Genomic DNA, 15898 nt, shown 5'->3' with positions numbered 1-15898 from the left:
GAGTCAGGAGAAGGACCATTAAGATATAGATTATGAAAAAGTTTAACGCAACCAATAGGTTGTTGCGACCATAAAGTTGCTATGCTACCTCACCCCACAGTAGGTGGAGTGCTAGCTACTTCTGGAGAACTCCAGATAGGGGTAGTATGGAAAACAATGAAAAAAAAACAAAAAGGTAACAATGTGCCGATGGTGGATACCATTAGAAGAAAGCTTAATGGGTTATTTGTCTTTATAGGAAAATCATGGTGAAGAGCAATATTGACAGGAATGCACTCCTGTTGGACAACATACCATCGATGACTCGAGACCAAACAGGGGAGAGGACGTCGGACAGTGTCTTCCAGCCGGAGCCTGTCCCATGGCAACTGAGGGTGGGGGATCTACAACCAGGACCCAGCAGACTTCGTCCACGAGAGTCCACCGGCGTGTACTGGGCTTCACCTCCATGCCGCTATCAGCCTCCGAAGACCTACTACCAGCATCCCCTCCCAACCTATGTCACCAGTACACAGGAGACCCTCTCCTCACCTCCCCTCCCTTCATGCCAATGCAGGGATGTGCTCCAGCGCAGGAGCAAAGGGCGCTGATCACACACATGGGTCCTCGAACCCTGAGAAGCCCAGGGAAACACCTCTCTCCCCAACCTATGACCCAATATCATCTGACGGCAGCGACGTCAGCGACAGCGACACCAATGCTCGTGTAGGATCCTGGTTTTTGAAAGTTTGTGTTTATACTTGGGAGGACCTTGCCACCATGCCTTTGAATGATGTACGAGAGATGATGAAAGATGGTCAGGTGTTGGAAGATACACCACGTAACTGTGTACGTCAATACTTGCCACTCGCAAAAGATGATTTGCTTTTCGGCAATTCCGCTGGCAGCAGGATTGGGTTCCCGCTGCATCCAATAATACCCCAAGCTTCACTGAGTAGTGTATTGCTGCTTATATCCCTCTGTTGGGGAGGGTTCAGTTAGGAGGTTGATTGGTAGTGGAAGGTTAACCGTTAGTAGTATAATCTCTGTATTAAGTTAGTAATATAATCTTAGTATGATCATTTATGGGAGTGTGTATCACGTTATTAATCATTTTATGTAGATGATTTAGTATATTCATACGTGTGTGCTGAAACCACATAACCTTTTTGAAAAGATGCAAGATGTGCCGCAGTTAAATACTGCCGTTACACGCTTACAGACAAATGCTTATGTTTGATATGAATAAGTTGTTGATTAGTTGTAGTGGTGTAGTATGAGACTTGTTAGTCTCAAAGGGGGGAAATGTAGAATAATTTTATAATATTCTTTACATCATGCTTATTATATTATGTTATTTACTATTGTTCATGTAATGCATGTCTCTGTGAGTTATAGTATGCTAGTAGACACAGGTGTAGAAAAGACATGTATCCTTTTTCTGTTCGCCAGCCTGCCATGTTTCATTTTTACGGCAGCCTCTTGGCAGCTGGATAGTTTGTTTTTTTTAAAGTTAAGACTACAGGTCCATTTTCTCTCTGTCTCCCTCTGGTGTAAATGAGGCTCATTGGACAAGAAATGTAACACTATGATTTGTTGCACAACACCTGGCATTTGGGAAGACTTGATGGAGACTTGATGGAGGCTGAGAGGGCCTCCCAAGGGGTCACGGACATTGACCTTTGTGGGGAGGGGGGAAGACTCAACTAAGAAGCAACGAATGGTTTTGAGTGATTGTGTCTTGACGAAGACTCAACTAAGAAGCAACGAATGGTTTTGAGCAATTGTGTTTTGACGAAGAATCAATTGAGAAGCAACAAACTCACAAGAAATAGTATAAATAGATGGAGCAGAGAGCGATCGGGGCGTCAGTTCTTTTGGTCAACCTGGCTGCCAGGAGGGTTTTTTGGGAATAAAGTCCTCCTTTTGCATTCTGACTCTGACTCTGCCTGATTTTTCTGAGGAGAACTACGATGGAAGACTTCAAGAACCAAGAGTGGATATACTTGAGGATTTTACGTTTTTTCTGGGATATATGTTTGTGGGGTTTTTTGCACCGTGACTGGCCTAGGATACTTTTTAAAATAAAATTCCACGACAGCGCGCTCCTCTCAACTGCGCCAAATAGTAAATTCAAACGGAACATATACCGTAAATCCTCTAATAATGACCTGTATTCCATTAAAAGCCCGTCTCCTTTAATGACCGGGTGTGTCTTTGAAGAAAGCTCATAAAAGCCGCCTCAAAATACAAGCCTGTTCTTTTTTCTTTTCTTTTTCTCTGTGAAGCGCGACAGAGCTGTAGTCTGTGCTACAGCGACAGTCCTCCTGTTATGGCGACTGTGTGTATTACACGCGTCCGGTAAAAATGGCGGAGGGGCAGAAAACATTAAACTTGATGTTGACATTTAATTTATTCATATTGATTGAAAAAATAAATGAGCTCAGTACATTTTACAGGGTTCAAATTGACACAAAAGATCTTCCTGCTCTTTTTGAAAATTTTAAAATACAAGCCTCTCTCTTATACATGCCTCCTTCCATTAAAAGCCTGGTTCCAGCTACAGTTGAGAGAAATAAAAGCCCCGGCTACTATAAGAGGATTTACGGTATCTGCATATATGACAACTAGGGCCTGTCCTCATTGTTTTCAATGGGACCCCGCTCCAAGGGGCACGGAAAAATAGCCGGACCAGAACACTGGAAAAAGCCTCTTGTGTGACCAGTATGTGGGCAGACATGAGCTCAATACATGCATAGAAAGCCTAGTTGACACGAGATGTGTGTTTATGCCATTGGTTTTCAATGGGACACAGCCCGCTCAAGTCCGCGCAGAAAAATAGACTTGATTTCTATTTAGAAATCGCTGCGCGGATTTGAACAGGCCACGCGCAGGACTCGTGCGTTCCCCACGCGTGGAGTGTGAAAGGACTGATCTGGTTGCATGCAGTTCTGACTTTTCTGCGCAGAAACCGTGCAAACCCGGACAGATCTGCGCCCACACAGCCATGTATGTGTGAATGAGGCCTTAAGATGATAAAATCCAATCTTAGTTATGTTTTTAATGTGTGGAATAAAATTCAGCTCAGAGTCGAAAATAATTTCATGGGTTCCTGAGCAACATGGCTGCATACTTACATAAAAACATAGATCTGTGAGATAAGAACTGAACCAGTTAAGAACAGTGCCAGAGAGGCCCACCAGGGGATTCACTCTATTAAAGTGATGGTCCTACTCTATCAAAATTGGCACTCAGATCCAGCAGGACCAACACTGTAAGATTTTTATTGTCTACATTCCACCTGATATCATTTAAAATCTTTAAATGGGCCGTCTCGGTTCTGTGGTTCACTCTAAAACCAGACTGATGTCTTTCTTAAATGTTGTGATTAAAAAGTCACTGACTTGGTTAAAAACCAGTCTTTCTAAAACTAAAATAAACACAGGTTCAAAACTTTGCAATTTTTGTCCTCTACTCAGATGTGAAAACCGCAATTCAATGTGTTGAACCAAATTTAAGATGTGAGCTTCAAAGTTTGCTCAGAATTTCAACCATTTTTGGAGTTTATAATGGGTGAGTATATTGGAGAAGACTATAGTGAAAGAAATGCATTTAGAGCGTGAGAGACTCGCATTTTAAACCAAACAAATTTTTCCCCACAGCCATATTTCTGCTCAATCTAAAGAAATTATGCATAAAAACATATAGCTACAGACCTTGTGATTCCTACGATGCTTTAAAGGACCTATATCATGCAAAATCCACTTTTTTAAGGTTTTTAGCATGCCACAAAGTTGAATTCCCTTTAAAACCACACCCCCAAAATATTATTTCCTTTCATCCACGCATGTCTGAGTAATGTCTTCCAGTCTGCTGCTCTCTACAGCAGCCCCTCCCTTCGGGTAGAAAACAGCTCGTTTGAAATTCTTCAAACCTAAGTACGTCACAAAAGTTGAACTCCTCCCCACCACTCTTCTCCCACCCCACCCCCATGCAGACAACACCACTCTCCTCTGACCAGCACACAGCTGATTCGCATTTTCCACTGACAACAACACAACACAACAACACAGCAACACAACCGCACTGAAAATGAAAGACAGCAAGTTCAATGTTGCATTCCAGGATAAGGAAAAAAAACCCTTTATGAAATATGAATGAAAAGTATTACTAGCAAAATGATTAAAGTATCCATTGTGTAGGAAAGTGCTCCCTGTCAGTGCTTTGCCATTAAATAGGATGTTTTTGGATTATTATACTGATTATTATACTGTACTACTGCAGATGTTTAAGCTTGTCCTAACACTTTTGGGTGGTTCAATCAACAGTTAATCATGATGTATTTTTCAGATAATCCAAGGGAGTTTAAAACAGTTCATTTATTTGAAGAGGGAGAATTTTCTAATCTCATCAAGAAACATTTCAAACATTTAAACTCAATATATCAGTATGTTTCATAGGTTTTATTTCTAAATATTTTTATTTATTTCAGTTTATGTGTGAGTGAAGAGGAAAAGACAGGAGATGACCCACATTTAACATTCAAAAAAGGCATGACAAGACATGAGAACAGCTCTGAAATATTGTATTTAAAGAGTAACAGAGACAGAAGAGAGGAAGGAGTGAAAGAAAGTGAGGAGGAAATGAACAGGAAATCATAAAAAATGTGCAGAGAAAGCAAGAGAGAAGAGACAGGAGGATGAAGACAGGATTTGAGGACAGGATTAAAGAACAGAGCAGTAAAGGACAGCAGAGGTGCCAGCCAGGATCACAGGGAGCCTGCAGTAAGGAAATAAGGTATTTGATTTCTTTACTTTAAGATCAGTCTGAATAACTTTTGTGTTTTATATTTTTTTCTTTCAGTGGACATGAGGCATAAAACAATGTTCTTCAAGGCTTCTAAGACATTTGCATCATTAAAGGGTCTGATTTTTAAGTGTTCTCCGTGCCTTTCTCAGCTTTGAATTGGTGGTAAGTTGATATAAATAAAATAAAATAAAATAAAATAAAATGAAATAAAATAAAATAAAATAAGATAGTGTAGTGTGCGTGGCACAAAAAATGCCGGAAAAAATAAATCGGCATCTGCAGCCTCAGGGCTAAGCCCCTGATCTCCTGGAATCATAGATCCGCCCCTGGCTAAAGCTAACCCTTAGAGAAGCTAACGCGTGACGTATTTGTTTGGAAGCGCTGATTGGTTGAAGCTTTTCAGATAATCCAAGGGAGTTTAAAACAGTTCATTTATTTGAAGAGGGAGAATTTTCTAATCTCATCAAGAAACAGAGTCAGTCTAAGTCCACAGGGGGAGAGGTGGGATTTTCAGTGAAACGGAGCGTTTTCTTTTCCGGGTTTCAGAATTAGCCCCCAAAAATCTTTAATTTAACACAAAATGACTTTTCCTTAGCGCCAAAAATAAACTATTAGTATGTTAATGCCAATAATAGGGGTTGGACTAGCTAAAAAAGCATGATACAGGTCCTTTAATTTCCCCTCCATCTCAAACGGTTCTCTCTCCAGATGCAGCTGTTTGAGAAGAGTGCAGCATTTTCTGTCATCTGCTCTAATGCAATTTGGAAAGACATTTTCTCACTCATATCCAAAAGTTCACATGTTTTTTACGAACTGATTCCCAGAGGTGGGACCAAGTCACTGATTTTCAAGTCACAAGTATGTCTCAAGCCTCAAGCCTTTGCCCTCAAGTCCCGAGTCAAGTCGCAGGTCCGACACTTCCAGTTTCGAGTCCTTTCAAGTCATTCAAGGGAGAAACAGTGAACTGCACTGCAGCATAGAGCACAATGTGTGTCAATGGCCATGGTTACATGGCGTTTTTAATTCTGAACTAGTCAATTCCGAATGAATTAGCTTGGCATTTACATGGGAAAAACAGGATTAAAGGTGCTGTAGGCAGGATTCTGCATCTCCGCCATCTTGCTTAGGTTTACCTAAGCAAGATGGCGATTTGACCCATCTAAGATGGCGATTTGAAACCCAGCACAGCCAATCCTGTCCTGTTTTCTCTGACATCACGCCCTCATGCAAATTAAGCCCCTCCCACAAGAATGTGCGACAAACGCCCCTCGACCAATCACGTTTAGAGCCTCAGGGGCTCTTCTGATTGGTCAAAGATACCTGGAGCTGTCGAGATTCCTTTTCAGCTCAGAACAGAGACAGATGGAAACGCTGCGCCATCGCGGTAGTGCAATTATGCTACACTCCTAAAGGATTATCAATGGATACTCTAACATTTAATCCAAAGAAAACACAGAAAAATTAGCATTGACTAGCAAAATCCTGCCTACAGCACCTTTAAGTCCGATTTCATGCTGGGGGCTGAAGTGTTCTGATTGGACAGGGAGTGGATATGATGTACTTACATCTACTGGGGGTAAACAGATCCTGGTGTGGGTGCTTTTTCTCTTTCTTTCCCAATTAACTTTGATGCTACAGACCATATGACAAGGCCAGAACATGACAACAAAGACAGGGTGATGGTAAAAATGTGCTAAATGTAGAACAAGTTCTCAAGGTTTGTGATGAACAGGCAATGAATTGAACTCAACATTAATTACAAGATTTTTCCATGAAAAAGTGAAATATGGTAATATGTTACTGTGCAGTAACCTGGAACTTCCACACCTGTTACACCTATGACTGTGAATTAACAGAAAACATCTTGAACTCATTATTTTGTGTCCCTGATGTGCAGACTGCCACGACGACTTCTGCTGGATGTACTTTATACTACTGTCTACTACGACAGTTATTACTGACACTATGATGATATTTCTTCACTATTCATTATGCTTTAGTGATATTTCTTCACTATTACTTATACTTTATTGATACTTTTTATCTATCACTGTTATTATTACAAAAATATATCATCGTCTTTTAGACACACTGAAACACACAATGCTCTATTGTTATTTGAACGTACTAGAACTGGCTTCAAGCGCAATTTTGTAGTAAAAGTATATCTTGTCTTGAACAGTATGAATTTCATAGTTGATGTTCTGCTCTAACTTGTTCATGAGAACCTTTGCAGTCACAGCTACTGTGGTTGTGAAATAAGAAGAAATGATTACAACAGGACCATTAGGTCAGTAATTCCTTAAAAGGAGATATGTTAGTGTCTCAGGGGCCAATCAGGCTGTGAGGACATGCTATAAAAGCAGAGCGTGTGGGACGTCTGTTGTCAAGAAGCAAATGAGAACGATGGCTCTTCTCAAACTTCTTCTTCTCATGCTGTGGCTTGGTGAGTCGACACTCCATTTCTATTTGAGTCCTACTGGAGTTCATTTCCTGAATTATTGTTTTCTACCATTAAAACAAACATTGTCATGTAAAATCTGATGCTGCAGGTCTCGCTACGAGCTCGGAGCTGCATCGTCAGAGGAGAGTCATTGGAGGTGCGACGTGTGGAACAACCGAGCGTCTGTACCATGTGAAACTGGAGGCAAGAGGTGGAGAGAGTACAGGTCGCTGCGGAGGCTCTCTGATCAGTCCCCAGTGGATTCTCACTGCAGCTCACTGCTGGAAACCTGGGAGGTGAGAAAGTCCCAGTCTTTAATGTCAGTGCCATTGATTGTTTCTGGCATTAGATTGACTCCGTATCCACAGCACCCATGATGCATTAAAAGCCTGAAATAAATATTTCCCCTCCTATTCAAATTAGGGCTGTCACGATATCAAATTTTCTCTTCACGATTATCATGGGCAAAAAATATCACGATAACGATATTATCACGATATCAGCAAAAATTTAATGGTTCAAACATTCAGATTCATCTTTAATTTTATTTTTGTTTGTTTTTCTCTCTTTTCCCAGATGAATTACATTCAGAATACCTGTCAAATGAGGTGTTGAAACAATATGAGAACAGTAACTGTACAACTGCATACCGAAAGTGTAGTTACACTCCACTAATTAAAATCTGATGAACTGATTAACAGAGGATCCACAGCAGAGGGGTAATTTACGTAGGGTTGGTGGGTTATGAAAACCCAGGGGCCCTGTTGGGGTGAAATCCTGTACCACCACCTCACTGCTGAGGGTTTTTGTTTGTTTGTTTAAATCCGAGGCGGAATGAGCAGCAGCTGCTTCTCTCCAGCCAGAGGCGCCGCTACTGGCTAGGGCCCCGAGCTGAAGGGGGCCCCGAGGAACGGCTGACATCAGTCAATTTTGATGACAAATTTAAGGCGCTACACTAGACGCTGCAACGACAACGTGTCGAAAATCCCCCACATGGGGCCCTTTTCCGAGTGCTCACCGGTTAGTTGCTAGAAGGGGGCCGGCGGAGAAGACGGCGGATATCAGCGACACAACTTGAAACCGCCCGGACACATTACAATGACACGTCTGGAACCTACCTAATGGGGCCCCACTACTACCCGGCTTGCATCAACGTGCAGTCAGTGTTGCTAAACACACTTTTTTCGGGTGAGGATAGAGCGTCTCGCTGTCGTTGTCGGCCACCGCTGGCATGTTTAGTTCACTCGTGAAGCTCGCTAACTGGGAGCCACGCTAGCTAGGAGCCGTGCCGCTACCGCTGCAGCTGTGTTTACATGGGAGGGGAGGGGGAGAGGTGGGGGTGCTGCAGGAGGGAGACGAAGCAGGGCAGAAGAACAGGAGCGGATTTTGAAAATACACTTCAACACGTTTCAAGCGGGACTAGATCCTCTTTACGATATTATCATGTGCGCATTTTGAACACGATATTGAAATTTCATTTTTTAATACCACGATTATCATCAATACCGGTTTACCGCGACAGCCCTAATTCAAATCATTCCTGCTCCTGTCTGCAAGTTGGACGTTGATATTAGCTGCTTTACTATTAGTTAATTAGTTTTCATCTCAGTTGCTTTCAGTGGCGGACCGTGCATTTCACACTAATGGTGCGTTCACACCGGACGCGTTGCAAGCGTCACGGGCGTCACTGACGCCTCAAAGTTGATGCGTGTAACGTGTGGAATTCGATGCGTGTTCAAATTACACACGACGCTTGCAATGTGGGCGATGCACGGCAGCTCATTGGCGGGAGTGGTAGGAGCTTCTGTGTCCTGTCTTCATGTTGACAATAGTAGATCCCATCAAGACACTGGCTTGGCTTTATTTAATAAAGAAAGCCAGAAAACGGCATCGTCAGGCGTCTGTGCGACGTCTTTGGGTTCATCCCATCCTGCAGCGACGTTCGCTATTTAGCGAATTTCATCATTTGCTCCAGGAGCTGCGTGAGAATGAGGTTCTCTTTCAGCGGTACCCGGTTTGACGACCTTCTGGCCTGCATCAGCGCTCTAGAGATGCCCGGATTGCGGTTGCACCCGCGGAGTGAAAAATTAAGATTTTAATTACATTTTAATTACATTCGGGCAGGTTGCGGTTGAAGCACTAAAAAAAAAGCAACATTCATACACCTAAACCTTACTCTGCAGATGCCGGGCGGGTTTGGTTTTGAAAATTGATTAAAAAAAAAATCGTTCATATGGATGGATAGCGGGCGGATGGAGATTTTAAGAAGCGATTGTGGATGGAAAAATGAGCCATCCGCGCATCTCTACAGCGCTCAGAGTGCTCGTCTGTGATTGGATTACGCTTAGCGTTGACGCTTCCAAAGTTCAGTTTTCCCAGCTTCAGCTGTTGACGCCTGCAAAGCGCGACGCTTGTGACGCGCGTCGCCAACGCTCGAAAAGCGACGCGCGTTAGGTCCGTTGAAGCTTGTCCACCATAGACTTTGAATGTAAAAGTAGAGGTATATGAAATCCGTTTTATTTTTTCCCCAATTCCGTTTTATTTTTTCCCAAATTCCGTTTTTTCCGTTTTAATATTTCTGAATGTGGTATTTTGTTTTTTATGCTCATTTTTACCATAAAAAAAGGTGTCTGGTAAGTGGAAATTAATAAATGTCCACAATTTAATAGGATATAGCAGTCCATTTAATGTTTAAAGTCCTGCAACAAAGAAATACTTTTCAATTAGTCGCATGCGTCTTTGCGAGTCCAGTCCACAGTACGTTGACAGTATTTACAAAAAAGCTTTTCCCCTGAGGCATAAAAGTCCGTGTACTGTTCTGCTCTGTATTTAGCGCTTAGCGTGGAGTTTCATAACTTTTTTGAATGTGTGAGAGGGGAGGGAGCAGCTCGCTTGGACATCGTGTTGTTGCGTCGCATCTCGTCGAGGCTGGAACGCGCGTTCACATTTGTTTTCAATTGTATTTTGACGCAAAATCGCGGAAAGCATTTGGCGTTGTGAACGCAGCTTTAGCATGTTAGCAGCGCTGTGGAAGTGACGTACACGTTGCAGCAGCTCGGGCGGTCCTCCCGGCATGTTTGCTTTGCACTATAAGGTTCCATTTTCTCCCGAAAACTGAATTTCAGACAAGATTAGGACGAATTCTGCAATATTCCGCGTTTTATTCCAATTCCGTTTTTATTGGTCATTTCCGCGATTCCGTCCGCGATTCCGTTAACAATGATTTCATACGGCTCTATAAAAGCAACGCCCGTGATGCTTGCAACACGTCCGGTGTGAACGCACCTTAAGGCCTTCAGAACAGATCCACCTGAACCTCTTCAGAATAGACCACATTGGAGTTCCGTGTGGGTAGGGTGAAAGGTTAAGGCACATAAACAATGGGGCAAGATGGCGTCGTATGATGAATTCTTATTGTGGAAGAGAGAACGTTTGGTGAAGTTTTTGAGACCGGGGTATCTCCACCTTGGAAAAAAAAAGCTGAAATTGTAGCTTTGGCAAACGGTGCCTCCTTTTTCAACATCGACAAGCTGCCGACCGCGAAAGAAGAGGAAAAGTCACGCCGATCGCTACAGAGCTCTGTTGTTGGATTCTGATTATTAGGGATGAGCCGAATACTCATTTTAAACGAGTACTCGTTACGGATAATGCATTTTTTCCGAATCCGAGGACAGCCCGAGCATTGTCCGTCATATTTGTCCTCGTTCTGATGGGAGATCCTCATTGGTCCTTCATTCTGCTCCGTGCTCCACCGAGACAACAGGATCCTTGTGAGAGAAGCCAGTCGGAGCTGATAAATTAAAAATGCGGTATTTTATTTCTTTGTAGCTGCATTGTGCCTGAGGAAAACCTTAAAAGGTTGAAACGTCGGGTGATTGCGCACGCTCGGGTTTTCTTTTTTTTTTGGGGGGGGGGGGGGTGTTAGTTAAGTTTCGTTTTCCCTCGCGTTTTTTTCCCCTTATTTCTCTTCTTTTTCATAATAATTTGGGCTTGCGCTCCACTGGGAGGCTGTGATCTGTGGGAGAGAGATGATAACTGGACCGAGGTCCACGTCCCGTTCATGTCCTGGCACTGCAGCGGCGGACATGACCAGGAAGCTCAGCAGGGGGGATGAGAGGTTTCCCTGGACGCCGGGGAGATTCCGGTGGGGATCATGGGGGGAGGCATTCATACATTCAAATATTCATGTTCTGACTCAATAAAAAAATACTTGTTCTGTAAATAGTTCCTTTACTATTGTGACCAAAAATATTCAAATTTTATTTCTGAGGCTTTTGTGTGAATAAATAATCATCTATATAACTTTAAAAATATTCATGTTCTGACTAAAATAAAAAAAAAAACAAAAATCTTTACATTGTATCATTGAGACTGTTCTGTAAATAGTTTTCAAATGAAGAATCAATATAGCAACTTCTGAGCAATCCATATCAATTTCAGACTTAAAATAGTGTACCAATTTCTGCCCCAGTCTGTTTCCAGTTAAACCACGCCCACTTCCGGTTTAGACCACGCCCCCTCCAAGTACAGATATGGATACAGATAATTTGGATGGGTAAACAGATACAGATACAGATACAGACACAGATAGTGGTGTACTCGCTCATCCCTAGTGATTATGCCCCTAATTTTGATCAGAGGAGGGTGTGGATAGGTAGTAAATGACCATAAAACATTAAAGAAATAAAATATGTATAAAAATAGGTTGTGTTTGGTGTGGATTGCTTTGAGATCTGATGAAGAAGTGTGTGAGAAACATGCAATATGAAAGTTGGCTGTAAAATGTGAAGATTGATTTTCGGTTTGTTTTGCCCCTGACGGCAGGTGGTCGGCTCAGACAACATTCTGCCTGGTGTCATGTTAAAGTGTATCTTTTCTAGTTTCATACGATATCCAACATGTTGGGATAGAGCAGAAGTTGCGTTTTGTGTCAGGAGCTAAGATAAGACTTTCTTGATCCCACGATGGGGAAATTTCACTGTTACAGCAGCCCAAAGAACAAGTACCACAGTCGCAAATAAATATCAATAAATAGAAAAAACAAGAACACAAAGTACAAAAAAGTTTGCAGGCAAGCATTTCACACATTTTGCAGGCAACACCGTGCACATCCTTAGCACCAGAAACAGGAGGATGGGGCATGTGCCACTGCGGGTGAGAAAAGTGTGTCAAATTGGATTTTAAAATCATTAAAAAAACACTCGGTCGTCAAAGTGCAGTTGGAGTGTTCAGTTTGTGAGATTACAGCTTCTTGTTTGAGACACAATTGAAAGAAATCGTCCTCACAGCATTTTATTCACTTTTTACACATGTTGAAGTGGACCCAATACAGGATCCGTCGGGCCGAACGGGTTAAGATCATTAAAGAGAGACCGATATAGCAGTAACTCAAAAAGTATGACTTTAAAATCGTGCTATCGTGCACAAATTATTAAAAAAGTAAGATTATTCCATCTGTTATTTCGTCCTTTCTGTTGATGAGCTTCACCTAACCCTTTCTCCTCAGCTGCGCGGCGGGGGGCAGATACATCTCCCCCACACCTTGTTTCACCCCAGAGTGCTCTTGGCAGTCAATAGATCGCCACTTGTTTAGCACATAATCGGCATTACCACAACCTATAACGGCACACACCGACATAGTTTCGACAGAACAAGCTGGACAACAAGAGAGAGCACATGGTGGGAAGAGGTTGTTTATGAGCCATGACCCCTGAACCCAAAGTCAACAGCGGGTTTTTGCACATACGCAGTCAAACTCCAATGTGGTCTATTCAGGTCTTCAGGGCTTCTTCTTCTTCTTCTTTGGAATAATTGCAGGTGGCGACCAACAACTTAGGTGCATACCGCCACCTGCTGCTGGTGAATGTAAATCAGAAGGCCTGGATATGCTGTTGTTAGTGTACGCTAGCTGGAAGGCGCTGAGTCGCCAACTCGAAATCTGATTGGTTGAAGCAACTGTCTGTTTGACACTTCACTTGACTTTACTGCACCATCAGGAACAGACAGTGAAGGCCTCAGGCAGATTTCTTTGACCCTAGCAACAGATGATGCCTGAAATCTGATTGGTTAAATGATTTAATATGAAAAAAAAACATGTCTGGAAGCAACACAACCACGGGAAAACTATGAAAGAAACTGGAACATACCGTTTGGAATTATTTAATAAGTATTCATGGACAAAGTATAATTTACATCAGTCTGTAATTCAGATACTTTTAAGGCCAGCAGAGAAGGCCTTGCAGGCCCTGACATCCCACTACTGGTTGCTTTATTAGTTCATAATTTCTTTCTTTCAAGAACCACTGCCCTCCACAGCGCAGAGCATCTTCACCCTCCTAATAAAACTGATGCAGATTAAACAAAACCCTGTTTATTTTCAGGACCATGTCTGCAACCGTAGGAGTTCACCCGGGTCCAGGAGAGCAGCCGCAAGTCATTACTGAACATCACATCTTTCAGGATCAAAATCGGAGGAGTCATGACATCATGCTGCTGAAGCTGCCGAATCCATCCACGATTACACCTGTGGCTCTTCCTGACTGTGAAAATCAGCCCACCATGTGAGTCACAGTTTCACTCTAAAGAAGTCTGAGAGCTCTGGCTTCTTCTAAGAACCTTTTCTGTTCAAACTCATACCCTTTATTGTATTTCAGTGCCTCTGTTCGGGCAGCAGGATATGGTGCTGATCAGATGGGCCCAATCGATACGAGAAGTGAGACAAAGTTTAATTAATTATGTTTGGTTTGAGAAGAAAAAAAAAACATCGATAATGGTATGTTTTTTATTTCAGAATATTTGTAGAAAAAAACATCATGTTTTTCCATTATTGTGTAGTACGTGGTAGGTCCAACACTCTTCAGTGTGCCAACTTTGACACTGTGGACTGCACAAGGCTCCGGAACATTATGGACTTCACTGACCCAGCCAAGCAGTATCAGCAATGGTTCTGCGTTCAAAGCCCGAGAAAGGATTTATGTCCCGTGAGTTCCCGTTCCCTTGAAACCTAAAGTCGCTCCACACTCTCCCAGCATAGTTAAATAAGCTGCAACTCTTTTTCAGGGAGACTCTGGTGGAGGTGTGGAGTACCAAGACAAGATTTATGGAGTCATTTCGTTCACTGGTGATGCTACGTTCGCCTGTACCGAAGCAGCTGGCATTATGGACGTTTGCAGATACATCACATGGATCAACAAAACCATCAAGCCCAAAAAATGTAAATTCAACTGTTTCACTGGATAGCTGCATATATTTGAAAATGCCATGCATCTGCTTCAACTTCACTCTTTCCTAATATCGATCTTCCAGAATATTGCTTGCTTATAAAGTCTCATCATTACAGCTGTTGTTCTCTCCCGTCTCTCAGTGCAGATGAAAATAAATGGAACTGCTTTGAAAAAAGAAAAACTGTACACTGACTTTCATTATATTTTCAAGAATACCTTTTAATGACTGGAATAATCATCAATAATATGTAATGAAATCTACAAAAGAGTTGAGAAGCCAGTCAATCTACTTGTTGGTGTCTGATTTGTAAAGAGCTTTTTGATTTAGTTTTTTATTTTTATTTATTTACTTAAATGAGGACAATGCATATTCATCAACACATCAGCAAAAGATTCAATGTAAATATGCCGGAGTTAGCACAAAAGCTCATTTACATCTGTAGTTCTAAGGCAGGTAAGGACAGTTAGCAATGACTCACAACACAAGAGAAACAAAACACAGACATTACACTAATAACATCTAGTAGCAAAAGAAAAATGTCACAGAGTTCAAAAGGCCTCAAGAGTAAAGATGACCTAGTGTGAGCATGTTTGATTTGTTTTCAGCCAATGCTTCAGAGCTGTTTTAAAGGCTGAATAAGTGCCATAGTTCCTGACATGGGCTGGCAGTGTGTTCCAGGTTTGTCAGCCTCTGATCGACCAAGTAACGCAACAGTGTGACGTATCACAATTCTGAGACAATGATATTGTAATGTAACTAATTGCTTTCAAACAACTGTAACTAAACAACATGAAATATATCACATATTGGAAGTAACCAAGCATTGTCTGTTTACAAGCATTCATTACACAGTTTTGCTGTAGTTTTTCTTTGTTCCAGGCAGAAGATATCAGACCCCAAGTTTGTAATGAACCTTATCAGCCCCCGACATCATCTTCCTTCTCTCTCCAGTTGATCTTGTAATCATTTTTCAAAATGTTCCAAAGAAGTTTATCTCTCCGGACAGCTGTCATTCTTTGATACTTCTGCTGTAAGAGTGACTCAACAACTCTGTACTGGATGATTTTATCAAGAATTTATTCACATTAATTTGCAATGTGCAGTTTATACACCAAAGTAAAGATTCAAAAGTGTGTTTTCTGATGTCAATAATAGGGCTGAACGATATGGGCAAAATTTCATATCTCGATATCCATGCCAGATATCTCAATATCGATACGATATATTACAATGGATTCAGTGAAAGTTAAGCATTTTTCAGAAAAATAAAAACATACAGGGCATGAAATTCGTCAAAATTTTAACAGGCCCTCCAAATTTTTTCAGCATGTCCTCAGAAAATTTTAACAGGTCCTCACAAGTTTTAACAGGTCCTTAATTTTCAATTTTATAAAATGCTGATCAAAAACAGGATCCAACAATATTTTTTTAATTAAACTGTTG

At 41.8% G+C, this 15898-nt stretch overlaps 1 protein-coding gene across 1 annotated transcript; it reads left to right on the top strand.

Annotated features, from left to right (window-relative positions):
• The first annotated feature begins 7145 nt into the window (after positions 1–7145).
• LOC115390360 (kallikrein-6-like) lies at positions 7146–14623 on the top strand. Its single transcript, XM_030094202.1, has 6 exons — positions 7146–7234; positions 7341–7527; positions 13612–13791; positions 13885–13943; positions 14066–14211; positions 14291–14623. Exons 1-6 carry the CDS (start codon positions 7186–7188, stop codon positions 14468–14470), a joined length of 801 nt encoding a protein of 266 aa, XP_029950062.1. The 5' UTR covers positions 7146–7185; the 3' UTR covers positions 14471–14623.
• Positions 14624–15898: the final 1275 nt, after the last annotated feature.

Source organism: Salarias fasciatus, chromosome 6 (assembly GCF_902148845.1).
Source record: "Salarias fasciatus chromosome 6, fSalaFa1.1, whole genome shotgun sequence".
Taxonomy (NCBI): domain Eukaryota; kingdom Metazoa; phylum Chordata; class Actinopteri; order Blenniiformes; family Blenniidae; genus Salarias; species Salarias fasciatus.
The sequence above is the reverse complement of the archived record's forward strand: the minus strand, read 5'-3'. Positions and strand labels throughout refer to the sequence as shown.